Raw genomic sequence first — 20,224 nt, 5'->3', positions numbered from 1 at the left:
AGCGGGGCGTCCCGGCCTGGGCCCGCGGTACCGGGCCGTGGGACGCACCGAGGAGTGGCCGGTGAAGAAGAAGCACCGTCGGAGGCCGTCGAAGAAGAAGCGGCGCTGGAAGCCGTACTCGAAGCTGAGCTGGGAGGAGAAGCAGCAGTTCGACGAGCGGCAGAGCCTCCGCGCCTCCCGGCTGCGAGCGGAGATGTTCGCTAAGGGGCAGCCGGTGGCTCCCTACAACACCACGCAGTTCCTCATGGAGGACCATGACCAGGAGGAGCCCGACCTGAAAACCGGGCTGTACCCGCGGCGGGCGGCCGCCAAGTCGGACGACACGAGCGAGGAGGATTTCCTGGACGACGCGGCGGACGAGGACGGGGGCAGCGACGGGATGGGGGGGGACGGCAGCGAGTTTCTGCAGAGGGACTTCTCGGAGACGTACGAGCGGTACCATGTGGAGAGCCTGCAGAACATGAGCAAGCAGGAGCTGGTGAAGGAGTACCTGGAGCTGGAGAAGTGCCTGTCGCGCATGGAGGAGGAGAACAACCGGCTGAGGATGGAGAGCAAAAAAGCCGGCGGGGAGGCGGCGGACCCGGCGCGGGTGCAGGCGCTGGAGCGGGAGGTGGACAGGCTGCGAGCCGAGAACCTGCGGCTGCTGCGGGAACAGGAGCTGCCCCGGCAGGAAAAGGGCCCCTGCAAGCCGGGGGAGTGACACTGGGCAGGGGGGCGCGGGGGGGTTTTTACAGTGCTGGGTGGAACATTCGGTCCTTGTACAGAGTCGCCGCGGACCCTTTTTATGGGCTGAACTGCAGCTGGGTGGGCCGAGGGCTCCCCCTTTTTTAGGTGGCTGTGACGGGGCGAGGGGGGGGTTGATGTATTGGTGATATCTGGTTTATGGTTTTATTTTTTTTTTTTTTTTTTTTTTTAAACCAAAAAAAAAATCCCCAGGAAAGCTGTAAATTGGCCAAAACTGACTATAAAAAAAAATACAGAGGTCTAATAAATTTAATTACTTGTAACTGTAATAGTTTTGGTGTGTTTTCTCGAAAATAATCAGAATGGCATTCCACCAGGGAATACATCCTGGATTATTTTCATCGTGTTATAACTGTTGATTGATTAAACTTAGTTGTAATTCCCCACTTAACCCTATTTGTTATTATTTCCCCCCATTTGTTTTCAATTTTAATTCTGCTTAATGAGCTGAAATAGTTAAAAGTACTCGGAAGGGGGGTAAAATGGTGTGTGATGGACACAGAGGGCACCTCAAGAAGAAGGAGTAGCCTCAAGTCTGTCTGTTTGCCTAAGGCTCACTTAAACTTGACTCTGTTTCCCCGCAGCTCTGCAGGAATCCAGGTCATTAACTGAAATCTGGGCAAAAACTGCCCCCAAAAAAATCTACTTCAAGCTACAAGTGAGAAGAAAAACCTTAAAGTTTTGGAGCAGCCCAAGGAAAAGTTTTGGTAGTCAGCACTTGGCCTCTGAAATGGCTGACGAGGGAGCAGGGAAAGGCGATGGCTCAACCTCCCTCCTGCTGCACCTGAGAGGGGGAGGAGGAGGAGGAGGAGGCAGAGCTCTGAGCGCTGGAGCTTTTTTGGGGGGCGAACAGGTCCGTGAGGGGGCTGAGGCTGCTCTGGCTGGGTGCAGCCAGGAGAGGGGACCGGGATGGGAGGTGATGAAAGCGGTACCTGGCGAGGCAGGAGCCGCGATGGGCCCGGGCAGCTGCCCGGCACTGGGGGAATTGGGGTTTTTTACACAGCAGCCGAGGGGAGGCGAGGGGAGGGGGACGGGGCTGTCCCTGCGCTGCCGAGGCAGGTGCGGTGGGACCGGATCGGGGCTGGAAAGATCCCACCAGGTTTAACCCCAGCCTGGCCAAACCCCTGCGGCTCGGCGGGGGAAAACCAGCCTTTATCAGGGAACAGAGCGTTCAGGGGACGTGCCCAGCGCTACCAGCGCAGGTGGGACAGTGGAAAATCGGGGGTTAAAGCGGCCGGGGGAGCCGCTGGAGGGGGGATCACACCGATTTCATCTTCCCCCCCGCCCCCATCCAGCTCTGGGGCACCGGCGGGGGGAAGGAAACGAGCCAGGGCCACTTGCTCAAGAGCCCGGGAGCCAGCGGCTCCTTCGCTGTGCCATGACATCACCGAGCGCCGGGGAGGCTCCGGGATCCTGCGGGATCCTGCGGGCTGGGATGGGCCGAGCCCCCGTCCTCCTCCGGCCCGGGCCCCGGCGATGCTTCCCCGCCGTTTATTTCCCTGCAGAGCGATTCCCTCTCCGCGGTTCCCACAAGAGCCGTTTTCTCCCGGGGTAGGACGCGTGGCCGATGGCACCGACGGGGGTCCCGCACGGCCCCAGCTCTGTGAAATGCAGCTCCCGGCACCTGCTTCGTGGGAAAACCTCGATCCAAGGGGATATTCTCAGTCAGGTTTTGCCCTCATCCACTCACCTCACACCTGTCAGGCTCAAGTCCCTGGAATAAATGTTTTCTCTGCAAATGCTTTTAAAAAAAAATACAACTTAGAAAAACCCAAAGCAAACAAAACAACTAAAGGACTACAACGATCAACTCTCCAACCTCCTCTGCCCCCACCAGCTTCTCCTGCTTTGTTCCATGCTGTTTCAACGCCTCTCCTAGGAACCAGGTTATCCTGATCCCAAGAGCTCAGTGCAGCTCCTGTGCCCAAAGCTCCTGCAGACACAGAGCAGGGACATTGGGGGACCTCTGAAACCTCCGAGTGGATCAGTAATGGACGGGGAGCGCGTCCCTGCTCCTCCCTGGCTGGGGGGAGAGCTCCCCATCCCAAGGCTTCCCACAACTCCAGAGCCAAGGAGCTGCCTGCAGTTCCCCTGTGTGAGCAGGAGCCTCAGCAGCAGGGATCAGCACAGCCCGGCTTGGGGCTCAGAGCAGCAATCGTGGAATGGTCTGGGTTGGACGTGACCTTAAACACCATCCAGGGCCAAGCTCTGCCATGGTGGGGAGGCCCTGGCAGAGGTTTCCAGAGCAGCTGTGGCTGCCCCAGGATCCCTGGAAGTGTCCAAGGCCAGGTTGGATGGGGCTTGGAGCAGCCTGGAGCAGCTGGTGTTGCTGCCATGGCAGGGGTGGAATGAGATGGGCTTTAGGGTCTCTTCCCACCCAAACCATTCCGTGATTCTCTGGACAGGGATGCCACTGAGCCAGGCAGGAATCACTTCCCCAGGGCTCCATGGCCGTGGAAGTACAACAGCAACGCTGGATTTGGGGCACCTGGAAACACAGAGCATTGGGAGACCCTCTGGCAAAGGGCTTTCCCAGCTCCTCCGCTCCCAAGGGTTTTGTTTTCAGAAGAAAGGGCTGAAATTCTGTCCGGGTGAGAGGCAGAAATTACAGCAACAACACAAAAAATGGACACTGCTCCATCCCATGTGCAGGAATGGCCTTTCCCTTGGACAGAAGCAGTGCAGAGACACAGCAGCTCCCTGGAAACACTGCAAATCCAAGAAGGAAGTGCCTGTTGGGGTGAGGTGAGCCCCAAATCCTGCCCTGGGACACAGCAGCCCCTTGGAGTCTCTCCTGGTGCTCCTTTAGTGGCAGTGGCTCCCTGATCCCGTGCCAGGGTTACAGCCAGGGACACGGCTCGGGCACCCCCCGTGCCCTGCCACCACCTCACCTGCCCTAACTCCCCCTCCTGGCTCCACCTTCCCAGGACCCGTTGGTGACCGGTGACTCTGGGTCACACAAGTGGCATTTTGGTGAAACAAGAGGAGAATCTGCAGTTGGTGGGGTCACCACAAAAAACCTGCAGCTCTTTGTGCATCTGCAACAGAGCAAACCCTGGCTGGCAGCTCCAGCCCCTTGGGATTGCTCCCCACAAACCCTGGCACACCTGGGCAGGTGCAAAGCTCACAGCTCAAACCAAGTGTGACCCTCATGAGTTTGACAAAATCAGCTTGAAATTGCATTTTCAGCTGTCACAAACATCTGAAGACACACACAGTAAACCTCCCAGCCCTGGAAATGCAGCTGGGATATAAAATATCATGGAATCACAGAATGGATTGGGTTGGAGGAACCTTAAAGATCAGTTCCACCCCACTGCTGTGAGCAGGGACACCTTCCACTATCCCAGGTTGCTCCAAGCCCTGTCCAACCTGGCCTTGGACACTTCCAGGCCTGGGGTAGCCATCACCTTTCCATATATTTTGGAATTCAGACCTTCCAGGCCTGGGGTAGCCATCACCTTTCCACATATTTTGGTATTCGGACCGGCTAAAGCAACATCCGCAGTCACAACAACAAATACAATTTTAAAAAAACCACCCCACCCACCAAGTGCCTAAATGTAAAATAATCTGGTTTTAACTGGCTGACCCACGTCTGACAGCACAATCTGCACTTAAGAGCAGAAGGCTCCCAAATCTCCCTGTTTTAAACCTAAACCCAGCCCCACAAATACCAGGGGATGAGCTGGTGTTATCGGCCTTTGCCGAGGCAACAACGGGGCTGGCAAGTGGAGCTCCACTGAGGAGCCGTGGGGAGGCTGCGCCAGCTCAATCCCTCCCCAGCGCTGAGCACTCCCAAAAAAATGCCATTTTTAGTTTGTAAAGAGCTGGGTTTTGACTTTGCACGGGGAAAACAACGCAGCAGGTGCTCTCCAGCCCCCGAGGGGCATCGCTCCCTCCGAGCCCGGGGTCGCTCGGGTTTGTTACCGCCCGAGAAGTTCCCCCGGGCCCTGGCAACAGCCGAACGCTTTTGTTTTTGAGTCTCGGAGCTCCCCGGCGGGGAGGCCATGTTAGCTGAGATCCAGTGGATCCGGCCGGGATCCCTCCGGGAACCCCGCGGGCTTTGGCTGAAACGTGTGAAACAAAGGATTAAATGCCAGGGATCAGCTCCCCGCACCCAAGCGCGGTGCGTGAGGGACGGGACCCCGGCACATCCATCCAGCCTTCCTGACGGTGCTTCCCAGCCCCAGCTGCCACAAGAACTGCGCCGTTCCTCCCTCCCTGCTCTTCACGGGGGTCAGGCAGGGCCAGCCCCGCACGAGATGGGAATGCGGCCGTCGAGAATCGTTCAAATACCGTTTAACGCTAATTTTGATCGAAAAACAGCCCCAGCCCCCGCCCAGTAACGCAGATGCAGCCGGAGCCCTCCGGGCCGGGCCGGGCTCCTCCACCCCACCGGCTCAGACCCCGGGGAGGACGCGCAGCTCCATGAGGCGCCGGGCAGCGCTGAGCTCCGGTCCCGGAGCGCTGACGGGGAAACGGCCGGTGGCGCCGCGGCACCGCCCCCCATTCGGGCCGGCTCGGGGCCCCATGCTCCGCTGGCGGGACAGAGCCCCGGCTGGGCCGCCCCGTGCCGCCGGCTCGGGGCCGCGGACGGGACCCCGGTCCGCGACGGGAGTGGGCCCGGCCCGGCCCCTCACACACAAAATGGCGGCGGCGGCACCGCTCCCGCTCCCGCTCCGCCCGCCCGGCCGCCATAGCCGCCGTCCCGGCTCCGCCGCTCCCCTGCCAATCAGAACCCGCCGTGCCACTGCGTGGCGGCCCGGCGGAGCCAATGGAAACGCGAACAGCAGAGGAAAATACTGTGCGTGTAACCACCGCGAGGCATTGTGGGGGTTGTAGTTCACCTACGCGATGCAGTGGAGGGGCCGGGGCGGCTGCGGACTCGCCGCCCCAGGACGCCCCGCGGCCCCACGTGGCGGGCGCTGTGTCACGGCGGTAGGCGGAGGAAGCGGGCCCGCTGCAGCGGCGGGGGCCGAACGGGGAACACCGAGGCCTCCCGCGGGCCCCGAGCCCCTCGGCGGGGCGGGCAGGGCCCGTGGGGCTCCGGGAGGAGGGTTTTGGCCGGGATGGCGACACCGAAAGCCCTGAGGGCTGCTCGGCCGGGGCGGCCCCGGGGCCCAGGCCTTGCACGGCGGGGAGGATCCAGCGGGGGGCCTGCATCGAGGGGGTGACCCCAGCGCCTCACCGGCGTGTTCGGCCCCAAATGAGGCCTGGCTTTCTCTTCAGCCGTCTGAAGTTTAACTCTCTAATGCTCTGTCCTTCTCCAGCACCGCTCCAGCAGCAGACACAGATCAGGATCACAACGGGCACACACAGATCGCAATTAGATGGATCACAATTAACACACAGAGACCACAATTAGCAGAGACGTGTCCCCTCAGCACGGTGGGAGCTCGGTGTGCTCAGAGGGTGACAGTTCTCCCCCCAAATCACCCCTCTGCCCAATTCCAGCTCTGCCCAGGGCTCCTCCCAGGGTTATCTGGCCTCCATCTCAGATCTCAAGGAGAGAAGTGACCCAAAGGACAAAGTCCACGAGCTTTCCCAAGGGTTTCAAGGGGATTTTTACCCTCTGGTTGTGCCCCTTGTTGGCTGAGCCCTGTGGGGTGTGGACAGGGAGTTCAGTCAGCAGGAATTTCAAGGGAATGTGTCCTTGGGGCATCAGGGCACGTAAAAGGCAAAAATAAACAATACTGTTTGTAAATAAAAGGAAAAAAACACCAAAAAACCCTCACTACAAACCTAAAAAGCCTCTCCCTTCGAGGTTGGTCATCTTGAACTCCCATTTTCTGGGGCAGGCTGGGCCCAGGCCCTGTCCCTGGGTGATTTTTGGGAAGAACAGGGAATTAGCCTGAGCTGCCACTTGAAGCATTTGGAATTAAGTTCTGATGTTACAAAAAGACAAAGAGGTTTGCTGGAGGGATTAGTTTTTTTTGGTTTGGTTTTTTTTTCCTTTATTTTGTTTTTGGGTTTTTTTGGGTTTTTTTTTTTTTTTTTTTTTGGTTTTTTTTTTTTTTTTCCCTGAGGTGATAAATCCCCAATCGTAAATATAAATTCTTCTCCCCATTATGTGATTTTAATGAGTGAGCATTAATTGTGCCAAACGTTTTCTGGCCAGAGGGTTGGTGTTGGATATGGCCTGGCTGTTCCTAAGTGGGAAAAGGAATGGGGAGGTGTAAAATGGACCAAATCTTGGGAACTGGGTGGGGAGGAAGGGGACAAACCCACTTCCCCCTGGGCTGTCTCAGTAGGAGCAGTAGTAAGGGGGACAGAATCCTTTTTGCAGAGCTTGGGGGGTTGGTGACAGTGACCCTGGTGCCACATCCCAGGAAGGGGCTTCCAGGCATCACCCCGGCATGGGACCAGGTGCCCCCTGTCCCTGGGGGCTGTTCCTGTCCCCGCAGGCCCAGGATGGGGGCATTGGCCCTGCACAGCCCCTCCAGAGGGTTTGTCCCTGTCCCCCAGCCCGGTCTGTGGGGATGTCCCTGGGAGCCAGCAGGGAGGCAGAGCCAGGAGCTCTGGGGTGCTCCGGGGACAGGGGGGCTGCTCCTGACACCCCCTGAGCTCTCAGGTGTTCTCCCTGTGCTGACCCATCCCCACAGGCCAGAAAACACCCATTTCTGGGAATTTCTGTATCAGGAGCTGTGACATCAGTCCCCAGGTAGTGCAGGTGGGCTTGGGCTCCCAGTGTGTCCCATCTCCTGGGATTTTGTGCTCTCAGAGGGACAGAGCCTGATGACTGCCTCATCCATGGAATCCTCTGCTTGTTCCTGTCCTTCCCTGCCTGCTCTGTCCTTCCCTTCCCTTTCCGAAGCAGAGCACCAGGGGAGCACGCAGGGCTTTGCAGGATCAGGAGCAGCCTGGGCTGCTGATAACACGCACACCTCCGGGCGTTGGGCTTATCTCTGAGCCCAGCTCCGGCCCCTCCGTCACTGCCCCGCCATGCCTTTAGCCACCCTGAGGCTCTCTGAGGTCCCCTGGGCCATTTTTTGTCACCCCGTGGGGTTGTTGTGAGGGTGCAGAGGCAATCCCCCTCCCCAGGCCCTCCCTGGCCCTGGGAGCACCGTCAGTCCCGTCCCTGACTCACTGCACCTTCCCAGGCTGAGGAGCAGGTCCAAGGTCCCGAGGCTGCCTGGAGGAGCTGGATCAGCCAACCCCACACAGGCACAGGCTGATTCCTGAGCTGGTGCCAGAGATACTGTGGTTTATAGATCCAGACTGATTTATTTTCCATCGTTTTGGGTCTTTTCCAGTCATATTTTAGCTCCTCCACACCCTGGTGTGTCTGGCTGAGCACGACCAGCCCTGAGTGCCACCCCTGGGTCCTGCCACCCCTCGTGGCAATCCAAAGCCAGGCTGCCACAACCCTTTCCACACTGGCAGGAATAATTTTGGGGCAATGGATGTTTGCACAACCCTGATCCTGCAGAATGAGGTTTGACCCCAGCACTCAGCAACCAGGACCCAGCTGCCAGCAGCCACCATCCCAACCCCCAGTGCCCTACCCCCAGCATCCAGATCTCCAGCTCTGGCATCCATCCCCCGGCATCCCATCCCCCAGCATCCCGCATCCATCCCCTGGCATTCCATGTCCCGGCATCCTGCATCCATCCCCCAGCATCCATCCCCCAGCATTCCAGCATCCCCAGCTCCTGGATCCCAGTGCTCCCAGCATGCATCAGCCACAGCTCCCAGCGCTCCCACCGTCCGCTCCCATTTCCACCCAGTGCTCCCATTTCCACCCAGCTCCAGTGTTTCCAGTGTTCTCAGCAGGCATCAGCCATCACTCCCAGCACCCGCACGTTCCCAGTAATTCCAGCATTCCCAGCACTGATCTCCCAATGTTTCCAGTGCTCGCAGCACCAAGTTCCCCAGCGCACCCAGCTCTCCACACCCAGCTCCCAGTGCTTCCAGCACCCAGTGCTCCCACTCCTCCCATCTCCCAGCGTTCCCAGTGCTCCCATCTCCCAGCATCCAGCTCCCAGTGCTCCCATCTCCCATCTCCCAGCATCCAATTCCCAGTGCTCCCAGCTCCAGTTCCCCCAGTTCCCGGCCGCTCCCCCACCCGCGAGCGCTGCGGGGCGCCAGAGCCGCACACGTGTGTTCTATCTGGCCCCGCCCTCCGCTCCTAATAAGGGTATGGCCACGCCCATCGCGTTGCGCAACGCACCGGCCTCGCCCAACCCGGAAGCCCCGCTCCGAGCGTACCCGCCCCCACCTTAGCCCCGCCCCCAGCTCATGCGCGGCAGGCCCCGCCCACCAGCGGCGCCCCCGGCTGTTGGCCCCCCCCCCCGTCTCCTCCCGTGTCCCCTCCCGTGTCCCTCTCTGTGCCCCCGTGTTCCCCAGGTGTCCCCAGACCTTGCCAGGTCCCTCCATCCCTGGTGTCTCTGGTGCCTCCACCGCTGGTGTCGCCCTGGAGTCCCCCTGTGTGCCCCATGTCCTCTGTGTCCCCGTGTTCCTCTGATGTCCCCTGTCCCCCGCATGTCTTCTGCATCCCTCCATCTGCTCCATGGCCTCTGTGGACCCTGTGGGCCCTTGTGGCTCCCATGTCCCCCCTGTCCCCAGTGTCCCCTTCATGTTGCCCTGGTCCCCCCAGGGCCTCTGAGTACCCCCCTGTGTCCCCATGCCATGGTGTCCCCTCTGCTCATCTCCTTTGTGTGCCCCATGTTCTCCGTGTGCCCCTGTCCTCCCCCAAGTCCCCTGTGCCCTCCTTGTCCCCATGTCACCCATGTCCCCACACACGTCAGGCACGTGTGCTGAGTCTCTCATCCCGGGGAAATGGGGAGCAGGGAGCGTGTCCCCCTGGGTGATGGGAGCAGGGGCCATGTCCCCTGGTGTCCCCTGGGGTAACCCATGTCCCCCTGAGGTCACCGAGCCCTTCCCTCAGGCACAAGGGGCTCAAGGACAGACGGACACCCAGCACCCACTGATGTGACCCTGTCCCCGCTGCTGTCACTCAGCCCAAGGCCCACAGCTGAGCCCTGCGGTGACACCGTTTGTTGCAGGACCTACGGACAAGCTGAACCTGCCCAGAGGGGCCTGACCCAGCCCAAAATGGGGAGGGGCTGCACGGGGGGTCGGGGTGAACCGGGGAGTCTGGTGGGCACCCCGTGGGCAGCACGAGCAGGTTTGGGATTGGAGAATCACCTGGGAGTCCCATCCTGGCCGTGCCACAGGATCCCCCAGGCAGATGGGGACACCTTGATGGGGACACCTTGATTCCCAAGGCAGAACACATGGCTGCCTGGCTGTGACTACTAATGATTCATTAATTGGATTAATTCGTTCATTCTGTAAGGCACAAGGAGAAGGTGTCAAAGGCACAAGGGAGGGGACAGGTCCGAGGGCAGAGGCGTGGGGCAGGGCCGGGAATGGAGCGCTGTCGGTAACGCGCAGTCCCAGAGGCTGCATTGATCTCTGTCGATCCCCGCAGCAGCAGCCGGCTTTCCCTGCTGCTGCTGCTCCACCACCGGGAATGCGGCTCCCGAGGGATTCACCCTCCAGCCAGGCACATCCCGGCACATCCCGCCGGGCCGTGGGTGCTGCCAGCCCTCCACTGATCCCCCAGACCCCAAAATCTTTCTTTTTCTGCTCCTTTCTCCGCTGCCATCGGGACCAGGTCAGGCCAACACTGACATCCAGCGGCTGCCGGGATCGCTCGCGCTCCGGGGCTGTCTCCGGTGCCCGCCCGCCCGGCCTCGTGCTGCCCCGGGAGCGCCGAGCGGCCCAGGCAGCGTGTCCACGGCCGGGATGCGCCCAGCCGTGCTCCAGCTGCCTGTCCCCAGCCCGGCCACCCCGTGTCCTGTCGTGTCCCCGCAGTCGATATCCCAGCGGGCTCCAGCCGAGCGCCGGCGGCACCGCCGAGCCCGGAGCACCCGCACATCCCTGATCCCCGGGGACCCTGCCCGCGGCACCCCCGGGCCCGGCTCTGCCCCGCCGCTGGCGAGGTCGCGGTGACAAAGGCACAGAGAGGTCGTGGTGACCCCGCCATTGCCCTGGGGACATTTGTCCCCTGCTCCCTGCCGGAGCCCGTGGACTTTGAGCCGAGCCTGGGAGCGGCGCTGGGACGCGTCTGGAGGCGCTGGCATCGCCCCAAAGCTCCCCGAGAGCTGGCTGCGGACAGCAGGTAACCCCAGGTGACCCCCCCTCTGCCCCGGCTGCTGTGCCGCCCCTGTCCCCAGGGATTCCGTGTCCCCGCGCGGTGACACTGCCTGATCCCGAGTCTGGAGTCAGCTCCGGGAGGAAATCACGGTGTTCTTCCCATTTCAAATCTGGGCAAATCGGGCAAACGGCAGCACCGGGCGCCAGAGCGGCTGCACGCTCCTGCTTTTGGGGGATAAAAGCTGGGAAACACATTTTTCCTCCAAACCACCTGCTTTGGAGGCCCGGAGGAGTTTTGTAACTCCCCATTCACCCTCAGCCCGCTTCCCTGGAGCCGGGGCCGAGCTCTCCCGGGAAGCCGAAGCCCAGGGCTGGTGCTGGGTTTAGCGATGGGATATTGGCTGCAGGTGGAGCAGGGACGGGGGGCAGGTGTGGGTGCTCAAGCCCCCTGCAGGAACCCACCCATGGGTGGGATGGGGGCGGGGGCTGGCCGGGGCTGGGTGGACTGTGGATTTAACCTGTGAGAGGTGCCAGATGCTGCACAGGGAGGGCAGAGCAGGGGGCCTCTGCTGTGTGGTGAGGTGTGTCAGGTCTCTGCGGCCCCCCTGCCCTGGGGTTCCTCTGCCTGAGCTCTGTGTTGCAGATCTGTGGCCCTGCACGGTGCCAAAGGGGGCGTTGGGGCATGGTCTGGGGACAGCTCCTGAGTGGTGGGGGTTGTTTGTCCCCCACGTCCGGAAGCGCTCTGCTGGGAAGGAAAGGGAGGGGACAGCCAGGGCTGCTCCCAGCGCCGGAGTAGGAGGAATGCTCCCAGCTGTACCCCGAGATATCCCCATTTGTGTGGTTCCAGTTGTCCTGAACCTCCAGCATCACCCCTTCCTTCCCTCCCTCCCCAGCTGCCCGGTGGCTCTGCAGTGACTGGGACAGGGCAGCGAGCTGCAGCTGGCCTGGAGCAGGAGAGGCTGGACAGTGACAGGTCAGTGCTGTGGCTCCCAGGCTGGGTTTGGGTGCTGTTGCCTGACACCCTTGGGTGTCACTGTCTGTCCCCCCAGCCTTTCTGGGGACGGAGCGTGGAGGGGACGTGTAAGGAAACAGCTCCTTTGCCCTACAAGTGCGGTTTTCCTGGGGATTTCCTGGCTGATGTAAGACAGTGCATGGGAAAAACATCGGCTTGGAGGCTGGAAAAGTGTTGTCCCCATGCAAAAAAGGGGCTTCACTTTAAAATCTGGTCCTTTTGGGTCCATCAGGAGGGACCCCTCACGGGGGATGGGGGGTGTGGGTGCTGGTGGAGTGAAGCCAGTGGCCTCCTGTGGCAGGGAGAAGGTGCAGAGCCCCAGGGAGCAGCTGGAGCAGAGACACGGCCATCGCCTGCCCCAGCACCCCTGTCCCAGCCTGGGGGACACATCCAGAACCTGCCCTGACTGTGCCAGCACCCTGTGAGGAGCCAGTGGCACCACCATGTCCCAGGCAGAAGGTACAGCAGAGCCCCAGGGAGGTACAGGGGACCCCAGCAATGGTGTGACCCTGTCCACCCCCCCTATCAGCACCAATCTCCATTCCATCCTGGCCCCATTTCTCTTGGATTTTTGATCCTAAAAGCACCTTTCACCCCAAACCTGACTTGCAGGGTGCTGGGCTGCCCCAGGAGCTCCTGTGCCCATGTTCTCCCCAGGTGCCATCCTCGCTGGGTGGGGAGGGTGGTTGGTCCCAGATGGAACAGGGGGGACACAGAAATTAGCACTGGAGGGGAAGACAGGCCCCTGGTCCCCAAAGCAGGGGGGATCCCTGCATGGCCCACCTTAATCCATCCCCCAGGAGCTGAGGAGGCCTTTGAACACCGTGACGTGGTCATCAACAGCCAGGACAAGTTTTCGGATGTGTACACGCAGCTGGAGAAGCTGGGGGAGTGAGTGGGGGTGCCGTGTCCCCACCCTGGGCATGGCCCTGGCCGTCCATGCACGGCCCTGGTGGGATACAGGTGGGTGGTGGTGGTGGCTCCTCCATCCCTCATCCTCCTCTGTCCCAGGGGGAAATTCGGGACTGTGTACAGGCTGCAGGAAAAGGCCACGGGCAGAATCCGGGCTGGGAAGTATTTCCGGACGCGCACGGCGAAGGAGAGGCAGGCGGCGCGCGCCGAGGTGGAGCTGATGAACCTCCTGCACCACCCACGCCTCGTGCAGTGCCTCGACGCCTTCCAGGGCCCCGCCGAGCTGGTGATGGTGATGGAGTAGTGAGTGAGGGGCAGGCAGGTGTGGAGGTGTGGGGCAGTGCTGGGCTCTGCCAGGGGAGCGCTGCAGGTGGGGAGGGGTCCCTGTGCTGTGGGATGGATGGATGGATGGATGGAGAACCTGGTGACTCAGGAGTTGTGAGTGGTGAGGGCCTCCCAGAGTGCTGAGTCTGGGTTCTCTGCTGGGCTTCCCCTCCTCAGGGCTGGTAGATCCCAAAGGGGTCCCCTGCACCTGGCTGTCCCCAGTGTGGAGGGTCCCCAGCACCTTTTTGTCCCCACAGTGGCAGGTGGGGAGGGGTCCCTGTGCCATGGGGTGCTGGTGTGGGATGGATGGGGAACACGCAGCTCCTGGAGATAAGGGTGGAGAGATGCTCCCAGAGCACTGAGTCTGGGTTCTCTGCTGGGCTTCCCCTCCTCGGGGCTGGTGAGACCCCAAAGGGTCCCCAGCACCTGGCTGTCCCCAGCGTGGCAGGCGGGGAGCTCTTTGAGCGCATCGTGGACGACGACTTCGAGCACACGGAGCCCAGCAGCGCCCAGTACGTGCGGCAGATCCTAGAGGGGCTGCAGTTCATGCACGGCCAGGCCATCGTCCACCTGGACCTCAAACCCGAGAACATCGTCTGCGTCAGCCCCGGCAGCCATTGGGTCAAGATCATCGACTTTGGCTTGGCACGGAGGCTGGGTGAGCACCAAGGGGTTCCTGGGGTGCAGGGCAGGGACTGGCACTGCCACAGGGACACATCTGGCCTGGCACAGCAGCGAGGAGCTTGGTGTCCTCCTGCCTGGGCCCTTCCTGACAGCCACCAATGCTCTGGGCAAAGCTGGGTGTCCCCAGTGCTGCTGCAGAGGTGGAGACCCCCAGGACCCCCGTGCCCACGGGGGGGTGGCACACAGAGATGCTCTTGGAGAGCACCAAGAGCTGCAATAGCCTTGGAGGGTGGCAGCTCCAGCTGGGCTGTGTTGGTGTGTCCTCTGTCCCAGGGCCATCCCAACTGGCCTCCTGCCTCCTCTCTGCAGCTCCAGACACCCCTGTGAAGGTGCTGCACGGCACCCCCGAATTCATGGCTCCAGAAGTGGTCGCCTTTGAGCCCGTGAGCTTCTCCACAGACATGTGGAGCGTTGGTGTCATCTGCTACATCCTGTGAGTGCCCTCCTGGCGGGGCAGGCTGGGCTGGAGGGGGCTGAGCTCTCACTGATGCCCTGGGGTCACCTCTTCAGGCTGAGCGGGGAGTCACCCTTCCAGGGGGACACTGACATGGAGACCCTGAGCAACGTCACAGCTGCCCAGTGGGACTTTGAGGAGGAGACCTTCTCGGAGATCTCCCTGCAAGCCAAGGACTTCATCAGCCAACTGCTGCAGAAGGACCCCTGGTAGGGCCTGGGGGTGGCTGTGGGCTGCTCAGCTGGAGCTGGGCTGGATTTTGGAGTGCTGAGAGGGTGGGTGAGAGAAAGCTCTGCCTGTTTGGTGGAGGGGACCCTCCAGGTGAGGGTCTGAGGGTGGAGGAGACCCCCATGACCCTCTCTGTGTGCTGCAGCCGACGGCTCCCCAGTGCAGGGGCTCTGCTGCACCCCTGGCTGCAGCACCCCCAGCCCAGCAGCCCCAAGGTGCTGTCCAAGGAGAGGATCAGGCAGTTCCTGGCACGGAGGAAGTGGCAGGTACCTGGTGGGGTGATGGGGACAGGGGGTGGCTCTGCTGAGGGGCTCAGTGCCCCTGGTGGGTTGATGGGGACAGGGGGTCGCTCTGCTGAGGGGCTCAGTGCCCCTGGTGGGGTGATGGGGACAGGGGGTGGCTCTGCTGAAGGGCTCAGTGCCCGTTCTCCTCCCTCCAGAAAACAGGGAAAGCCCTGCTGGCTCTGAAGAGGCTGACCCTGCTGTCCCAGAGCCTGGAGGGGAAGGCTTCAGAGGCTCAGGATGAGGAAGGTGATGGCTTCTGAGGCACCATTCCCTATTTCCACACCCCAGACCATTCTCTCTGCTTTTCCGTCTCCACTTGTGCTCCTGGGCAGCCTCCTCCTCTTTTCACTCCACCCTGGGTGCCCCTAAACTCCCAGGCATTGCCCCACAGTGCCATTTCTGCTCCAGGGCCCGAGGTTCTCTCCATCCCCATCCCTGTTGGGGGGGTCTCTGATGCAGCCCTGGACAGGCTCATCCCCCTCTGTGTGACCACAGCTGATCCCCACGGGTGCCTCCTGCACCTCCAGCACAGGGGAGAGGTTGGATCCAGCCAGCTCCTCGCCATTCCCTCTGCTCATCTCCTGCAGGCCTGGGCTGCAGCCTGGAGAAGGAACAGCCCCCCAGAGCTCTGCCTCAACGAGGTGCCAACCCCTCAGAGCTGCTGCCAGACCAGGAGGATGAGGATGACGATGGTGGGAGCACGGCAGCCTCAGGGCAGTGACAGCGTGGTCCTGTCACCCCCATCCTGGAGCACCTAGAGATGGGGATGGTGCCCCCTCCAGCAGCTCCCACCGTGGCCTGGGGCAGAGCCAGACCCCCCTGGGGCTGAGCTCTGGGGTCCCTGTGCTGCTGTCCCTGCCAGGCACCTGCCACCAATAAAGCACTGACAATCTCTGCACTCCCTGTGCTGCTCCTGTTCCCCCAACCTCACTGGGACAGGTAGGAAAGAGCTGCTCAGGCTGTGCCCACCCCTGGGGAGCTGGCATCAGCCTCTTGCCCACCTGGGCCACCAGCCCTGTCATCTCCAGGAGTGATGGGCACAGAGCCATGGGTATTCCTTGCTCAGAAGAGAATTCCTTCCTTATCAGAGGGGTTGTCATCATGTCCTGAGCTCACATGAGCCAGGATCAGCCCTGAGGCCTCTGCTCTGTCCATTTCTGGTACTGCTGGGGCTGGAAATGGCTGTGGGACCTCCAGCCTTGGCCTGAGGAGGCAGAACTTGGTGTTTGGGAGCCCTGGGGAAGAACCCAGGCACACAGTGAGGGACACCCAGCTGGGACAGAGACTGGGCTGGGGTCCTGTTGGGCACTGGTGGGCACTGCCCCTCAGTGTGCCCTCGGTAGAAGGTGCTGAAAGCACCCTGGGCTGCAGGGGAGGGAGGGATCATTCCCAAAGCCATGAGCCCACCCTGCAGGGCTGTGCTGGGGGCCCCACTGCAGCAGTGGCATGGACACACAGGACAGTTTGAGGAAGGATGAGGGAGAAACTGGAGCTCCTCATCCACGAGGAATGTCTGGGGGAGCTGGGGCTGTCTGGGGAAGAGAAGCTCAGAGGTACCTGCTCACCTGACATCAATGCCTGAAGGAAGGGCTTCAGGCTCTTCTCAGCAGAGCCCAAAGCCATGGGCACCACCTGAAACACCATGGGAACCTCAGGAAAACACTTTTGTACTGCTGGTGCAGCGCTGGCACAGCTTGCCCAGGGAGGCTGTGTGCTTTTCATCCTTGCAGATGTTAAAACTCGGTCTGGGCAGTCCTGGAGCAGAGATGGGGACCGGGTGCCCTCCAGAGGCTCCTTCCAGCATTAACCACAGTGTGATTCCATGAAAACCTCCTCCTGCTGGATCAGGGCTGGGTGCTGCTCTCCTCCAGCACCTGCTCACGCCAGAGGCCTCCTGGAGGTGCCCTGGGTGGAGCAGCCCTGAGCTGTGCCCGGTGCCGGGCTCCAGCTGTGCCAAATAATGCACGGCTTCCACCCTTCCTCCCGCTCTGCCTGGAGCAGGGGCCAGGAGGAAACTGCTTTTTTATTCCCTTGGGCTCCTGGGGAGGGATGTGTCACCTCCCTGTCCCCTCCTTGTGGGACAGACTCTGCAGCTGCCAGGGCCTTACCAGTGCCCAGGCCTGAGTTGAATTTTTGTGGCAAAAGCCTGTTCCTGTTGCTCATGGCCGTGGCTGCGGGGTCCTTGTGACCACGGGGAGCAGGAGGGCACTGGGGGGTGGCAGATTGTCACCTGCCCGGGGCTGGCTGCTCTTGTCTCTTGTTGGAAATGGAGGATGGAATTTCAGAAGGAGCTTTATTTGGAAACTGGTGTATGGACCTGCTGCTGGCGAAGGGGGAGCCCTTTTGGAAATCCCCGAAGTTCCCTGGAGCAAAGGAGGCTCAGGGGGCCCTGGTGGCTCTGCACAGCTCCTGACAGGAGGGGACAGCCAGGGGGGTCGGGCTGTGCTCCAGGGAACAGGGACGGGAGGAGAGGGAACGGCCTCAGCCTGGGCCAGGGCAGGCTGGATTGGAGATCAGGGAAAATTTCTTCCCCCAAAGGGTTCTCCAGCCCTGACACAGCTGCCCGGGGCAGGCGTGGGGTTTAAAAGCCCTGTGGATGTGGCACTTGGGGACAGGGGTCAGTGGTGGCCTTGGCAGGGCTGGGAATGGCTGGATCTCAGAGGGCTTTTCCAACCTGAGTGACTCCTGGCTCCTCGCAGGGTGCAGCAGCTGGGAGAGACACCCTGACAGAACTCACCTGCTTCCTCTTCCTCCCCTGCTCTCAGCAGGAGCCATGGATTCCCTGCTCCTAGTTAGAGAAGAAACTCCTTAGAAACAAATAAACAAACAAAAATATTCCATATTCTGCGCCCAGCATTTCCCATGCCAGAGCAGCAGAGGGAGGCTGAGGAGCCCCTTTCCCACACATCACATCCCAGTTTTTACCCTCCATCTATTCCGTGTTTTCCTCGTTACCCAGATTCCAACCCCATCCCTGGGGAACACACTGAATGTGCTCAAGCTGCAGATGATAAGCAAACACCAAGTTGCTATAATCAATCCCTTGATGAGCTATTTACCATGTGACATCACCAAAATATTTCTGGTTGGGAATGATGTTTATCTTCCTCTGCTTTCCAAACTCCTCGTAGCCCTGAAAATCCAAGTCCCAGGACTCCAGGCATGAACTTTTTCTCTCTTAACCTATATTTATACTGTAAAAATCTGATTTACCTACAGGAGAAGCTTGTTTACTGACAGAAGACACGTGTTCCTTCTGCTGCTTGCCATGGCTTCACACATTAAAGTCTGTAATTCAGGAAGGAATGGAGAGTGAATTATACCTGCAAGTCATTACAGCCTCCGAGAAATTCAGCAGTGCTGAAAATAGAATTCTAATCTCAGGATCTCAGAGCAAAGGAATTAAGATCTTGTCCTTCCACCAAGACAGACTCTTGGGCTGACCTTCACTTCAGCCACACAACCCCAGAGAATGTCCTCAAATCCTCAGGGGTGCTCCATGGGGGTAGAAAGGATGGGTGATGTCACGTGGGGAATCTTGAGAAGGGGCTCACACCTTATCTCAGGTGTCTTATCTCAGGTATTTCAGGTACCCCCAGCTCTGGCTCTTTGAGGAACATGAGGTGGGGTCAGCTGTCCAAACACCTTCGAGTTTCTGGAGCTTTGTCCTTCAGTGCCAGGGGATCAGGTAACCTCAGGCTGCACAATCTAAACTGGGAATTCTTGTTTGGATGAGGGAATATTGCCTGGGTAGCTCTACTGTCAAGAAATAGGGGGGGTTTTGTGGACCTGCTAATTCAGGGGAAAAAATCCATTCCTGCTCATGTTTTCCAGGGAACTGAAATTAAGAAAACAAACTAAAGGTGTTTGAAATCACCTTTAATGTAAGAAATGTAGCCCTGAAGCCCATACTGAAGATGATTATTTGAATGTGTCGTTTCTAGGATGGTTTTTTAAGGACTTTTATCACAGGAATTGACCAGCCCTGGGCTAACTGGAGTTGTCAGGTAAACACCCTCATGTACCAAACACCAGGAAAGCAGTGAGAGGAGAGAAAACACGGGACAACGAGGACAGGGTGGTGGCAAGGATGTTGTGCAAGGGACCAGATCCATGTCCCCATGGACAGGCCAGAAGTGAGGGTGGCTCGATGGAGAGAGAAGCTGAGTGTGCTGGAGGAACATCAGGAACAACTGAGCTGGGTGAAGCTCCTCAGGTGAAGAGGATGCCCAGGGGGGTCTCCTCACTTCCCAAAGGTCCCAGCCACGTTCTGAGGGGTCAGGAGGCTCTTGGAGGTCACAGCAGCTCAAGAACCATCACCCTGGAGAACAGCAGTGAATCCCCCCACCACCCACGGGCAGTCGGGGGGGGTTTCCCTCCTCCAGAGACATCCCAGTGCCTGGGGCAGGGATGAGGATGGGCAGGATGCTCCTCTAGAGACATCCCAGTGCCCGGGGCAGGGATGAGGGTGGGCAGGGATGAGGGTGGGCAGGATGCTCCTCCAGCTCATCGTCCAGCTGGTGTGAGGACTGCCCTGCCCCAGCTGCACCAAACACCTCCAGCAGCCCACAGTCCAGCCTGGCTCCCTGTTTCCAGCTCGGTTCCATGCCGGTGGGACTCAGCAGGATCCAGACCCCTCACAGAACCCCTGCCCCTGCCAAGGACGGTCCCCCGGCCGTGTCACAGCCGGCTTTCCCAGCCCTGCCCCTCGCAGCCCTCCCCGCGGCCAGGAGATGGAACTGTTGGCCTGGCCCTGCTTCTGCTGGGGCTGCAGAGCCTCGTGTCCTCGCAGCCTTTCCCAGCCGAGCTCAGGGAGGAGCTGCCTGGTGCTCCCACAGCTCCAGGGTCTCATGCCCGGAGCAGCTGTGGCTGCCCCACCCTGGAGTGGCAAAGGACAGGGCTTGGAGCAGCCTGGTCTGGTGGAAGGTGTCCCTGCCCGTGGCGGGGGTGGCCCTGGGTGCTGTTTGAGGCCCATTCCAAACCAAACCATTCCATGATTCCATGATCCCGACATGCAGCAAGGTGCTCGTGGAGGTCCCAGACCTTGGAGTGCCCAGAGTGCCCTGTCCCCAGTGTGTGGATGTCCCATACATGGTCCAGAGGACAATATTCTCCTCTAGGACCACTCAGGATGTCCCTGTGCCCACAGAGGACTGCAATGCCTTCCCTTAAAAACCTGGATCAGGAAATGAAATGTAAAATATTTAACGAGCAGCTGAAATATTTAACGGCAGAGATTCTGACTGCAGAATTCAGCCTTGGGATAGCAGAACAACCCCAAACATGGGTGACCCAAATTATGGTGCTGCTGAGCTGTCCCTGAGTCCTCTCCCAGCTCCCAAATCCCCACGGACGACGGGATGGAAACACGGGAATGGGTGCCCGCTGTCCTGGCGTGTCCCCTGCCCGGAATTTGGGGTTTGCAGAGGGTGGGGGCAGAACAGGCTCGGCGCGTCCGCCCGGTCCCTGCGGCGCCGT

The 20,224-nt window shown here is 60.3% G+C and overlaps 2 protein-coding genes across 5 annotated transcripts in view; both read left to right on the top strand.

The window, feature by feature from the left end:
* HEXIM1 (HEXIM P-TEFb complex subunit 1) overlaps window positions 1-1,013 on the top strand; it is a 1,410-nt gene extending 397 nt beyond the window's left edge. Inside the window, 1 exon segment of the mRNA XM_041461996.1 lies at window positions 1-1,013. This exon segment is cut by the window's left edge and continues 6 nt beyond it. Within this exon segment, the coding sequence (XP_041317930.1) occupies window positions 1-700 (700 nt within the window). The 3' untranslated portion in view covers window positions 701-1,013.
* Window positions 1,014-10,485: 9,472 nt separating this feature from the next.
* LOC121350569 (myosin light chain kinase, smooth muscle-like) lies at window positions 10,486-15,657 on the top strand. 4 transcript variants are annotated; one of them, XM_041461993.1, is made up of 11 exons: window positions 10,486-10,873; window positions 11,742-11,821; window positions 12,162-12,319; window positions 12,661-12,751; window positions 12,872-13,075; window positions 13,537-13,754; window positions 14,054-14,213; window positions 14,291-14,443; window positions 14,608-14,728; window positions 14,902-14,992; window positions 15,334-15,657. In XM_041461993.1, the coding sequence occupies exons 3-11, from the start codon at window positions 12,304-12,306 to the stop codon at window positions 15,465-15,467; spliced, it is 1,188 nt and encodes a 395-aa protein (XP_041317927.1). In that variant the 5' UTR covers window positions 10,486-10,873; window positions 11,742-11,821; window positions 12,162-12,303; the 3' UTR covers window positions 15,468-15,657. The 4 variants fall into 4 exon arrangements, with proteins under 4 accessions (XP_041317927.1, XP_041317928.1, XP_041317926.1 ...); XM_041461994.1 differs by lacking the exon at window positions 10,486-10,873 and having other exon boundaries at window positions 11,626-11,821; window positions 14,090-14,213; XM_041461992.1 differs by lacking the exon at window positions 10,486-10,873 and having other exon boundaries at window positions 11,626-11,821.
* Window positions 15,658-20,224: the final 4,567 nt, after the last annotated feature.

The sequence above is a fragment of the Pyrgilauda ruficollis genome, unplaced genomic scaffold (assembly GCF_017590135.1).
Source record: "Pyrgilauda ruficollis isolate IOZ18807 unplaced genomic scaffold, ASM1759013v1 scaffold159, whole genome shotgun sequence".
Classification (NCBI taxonomy): domain Eukaryota; kingdom Metazoa; phylum Chordata; class Aves; order Passeriformes; family Passeridae; genus Pyrgilauda; species Pyrgilauda ruficollis.
Note: the sequence above shows the minus strand (reverse complement) of the source record. Positions and strands in the feature narration are given on the sequence as shown.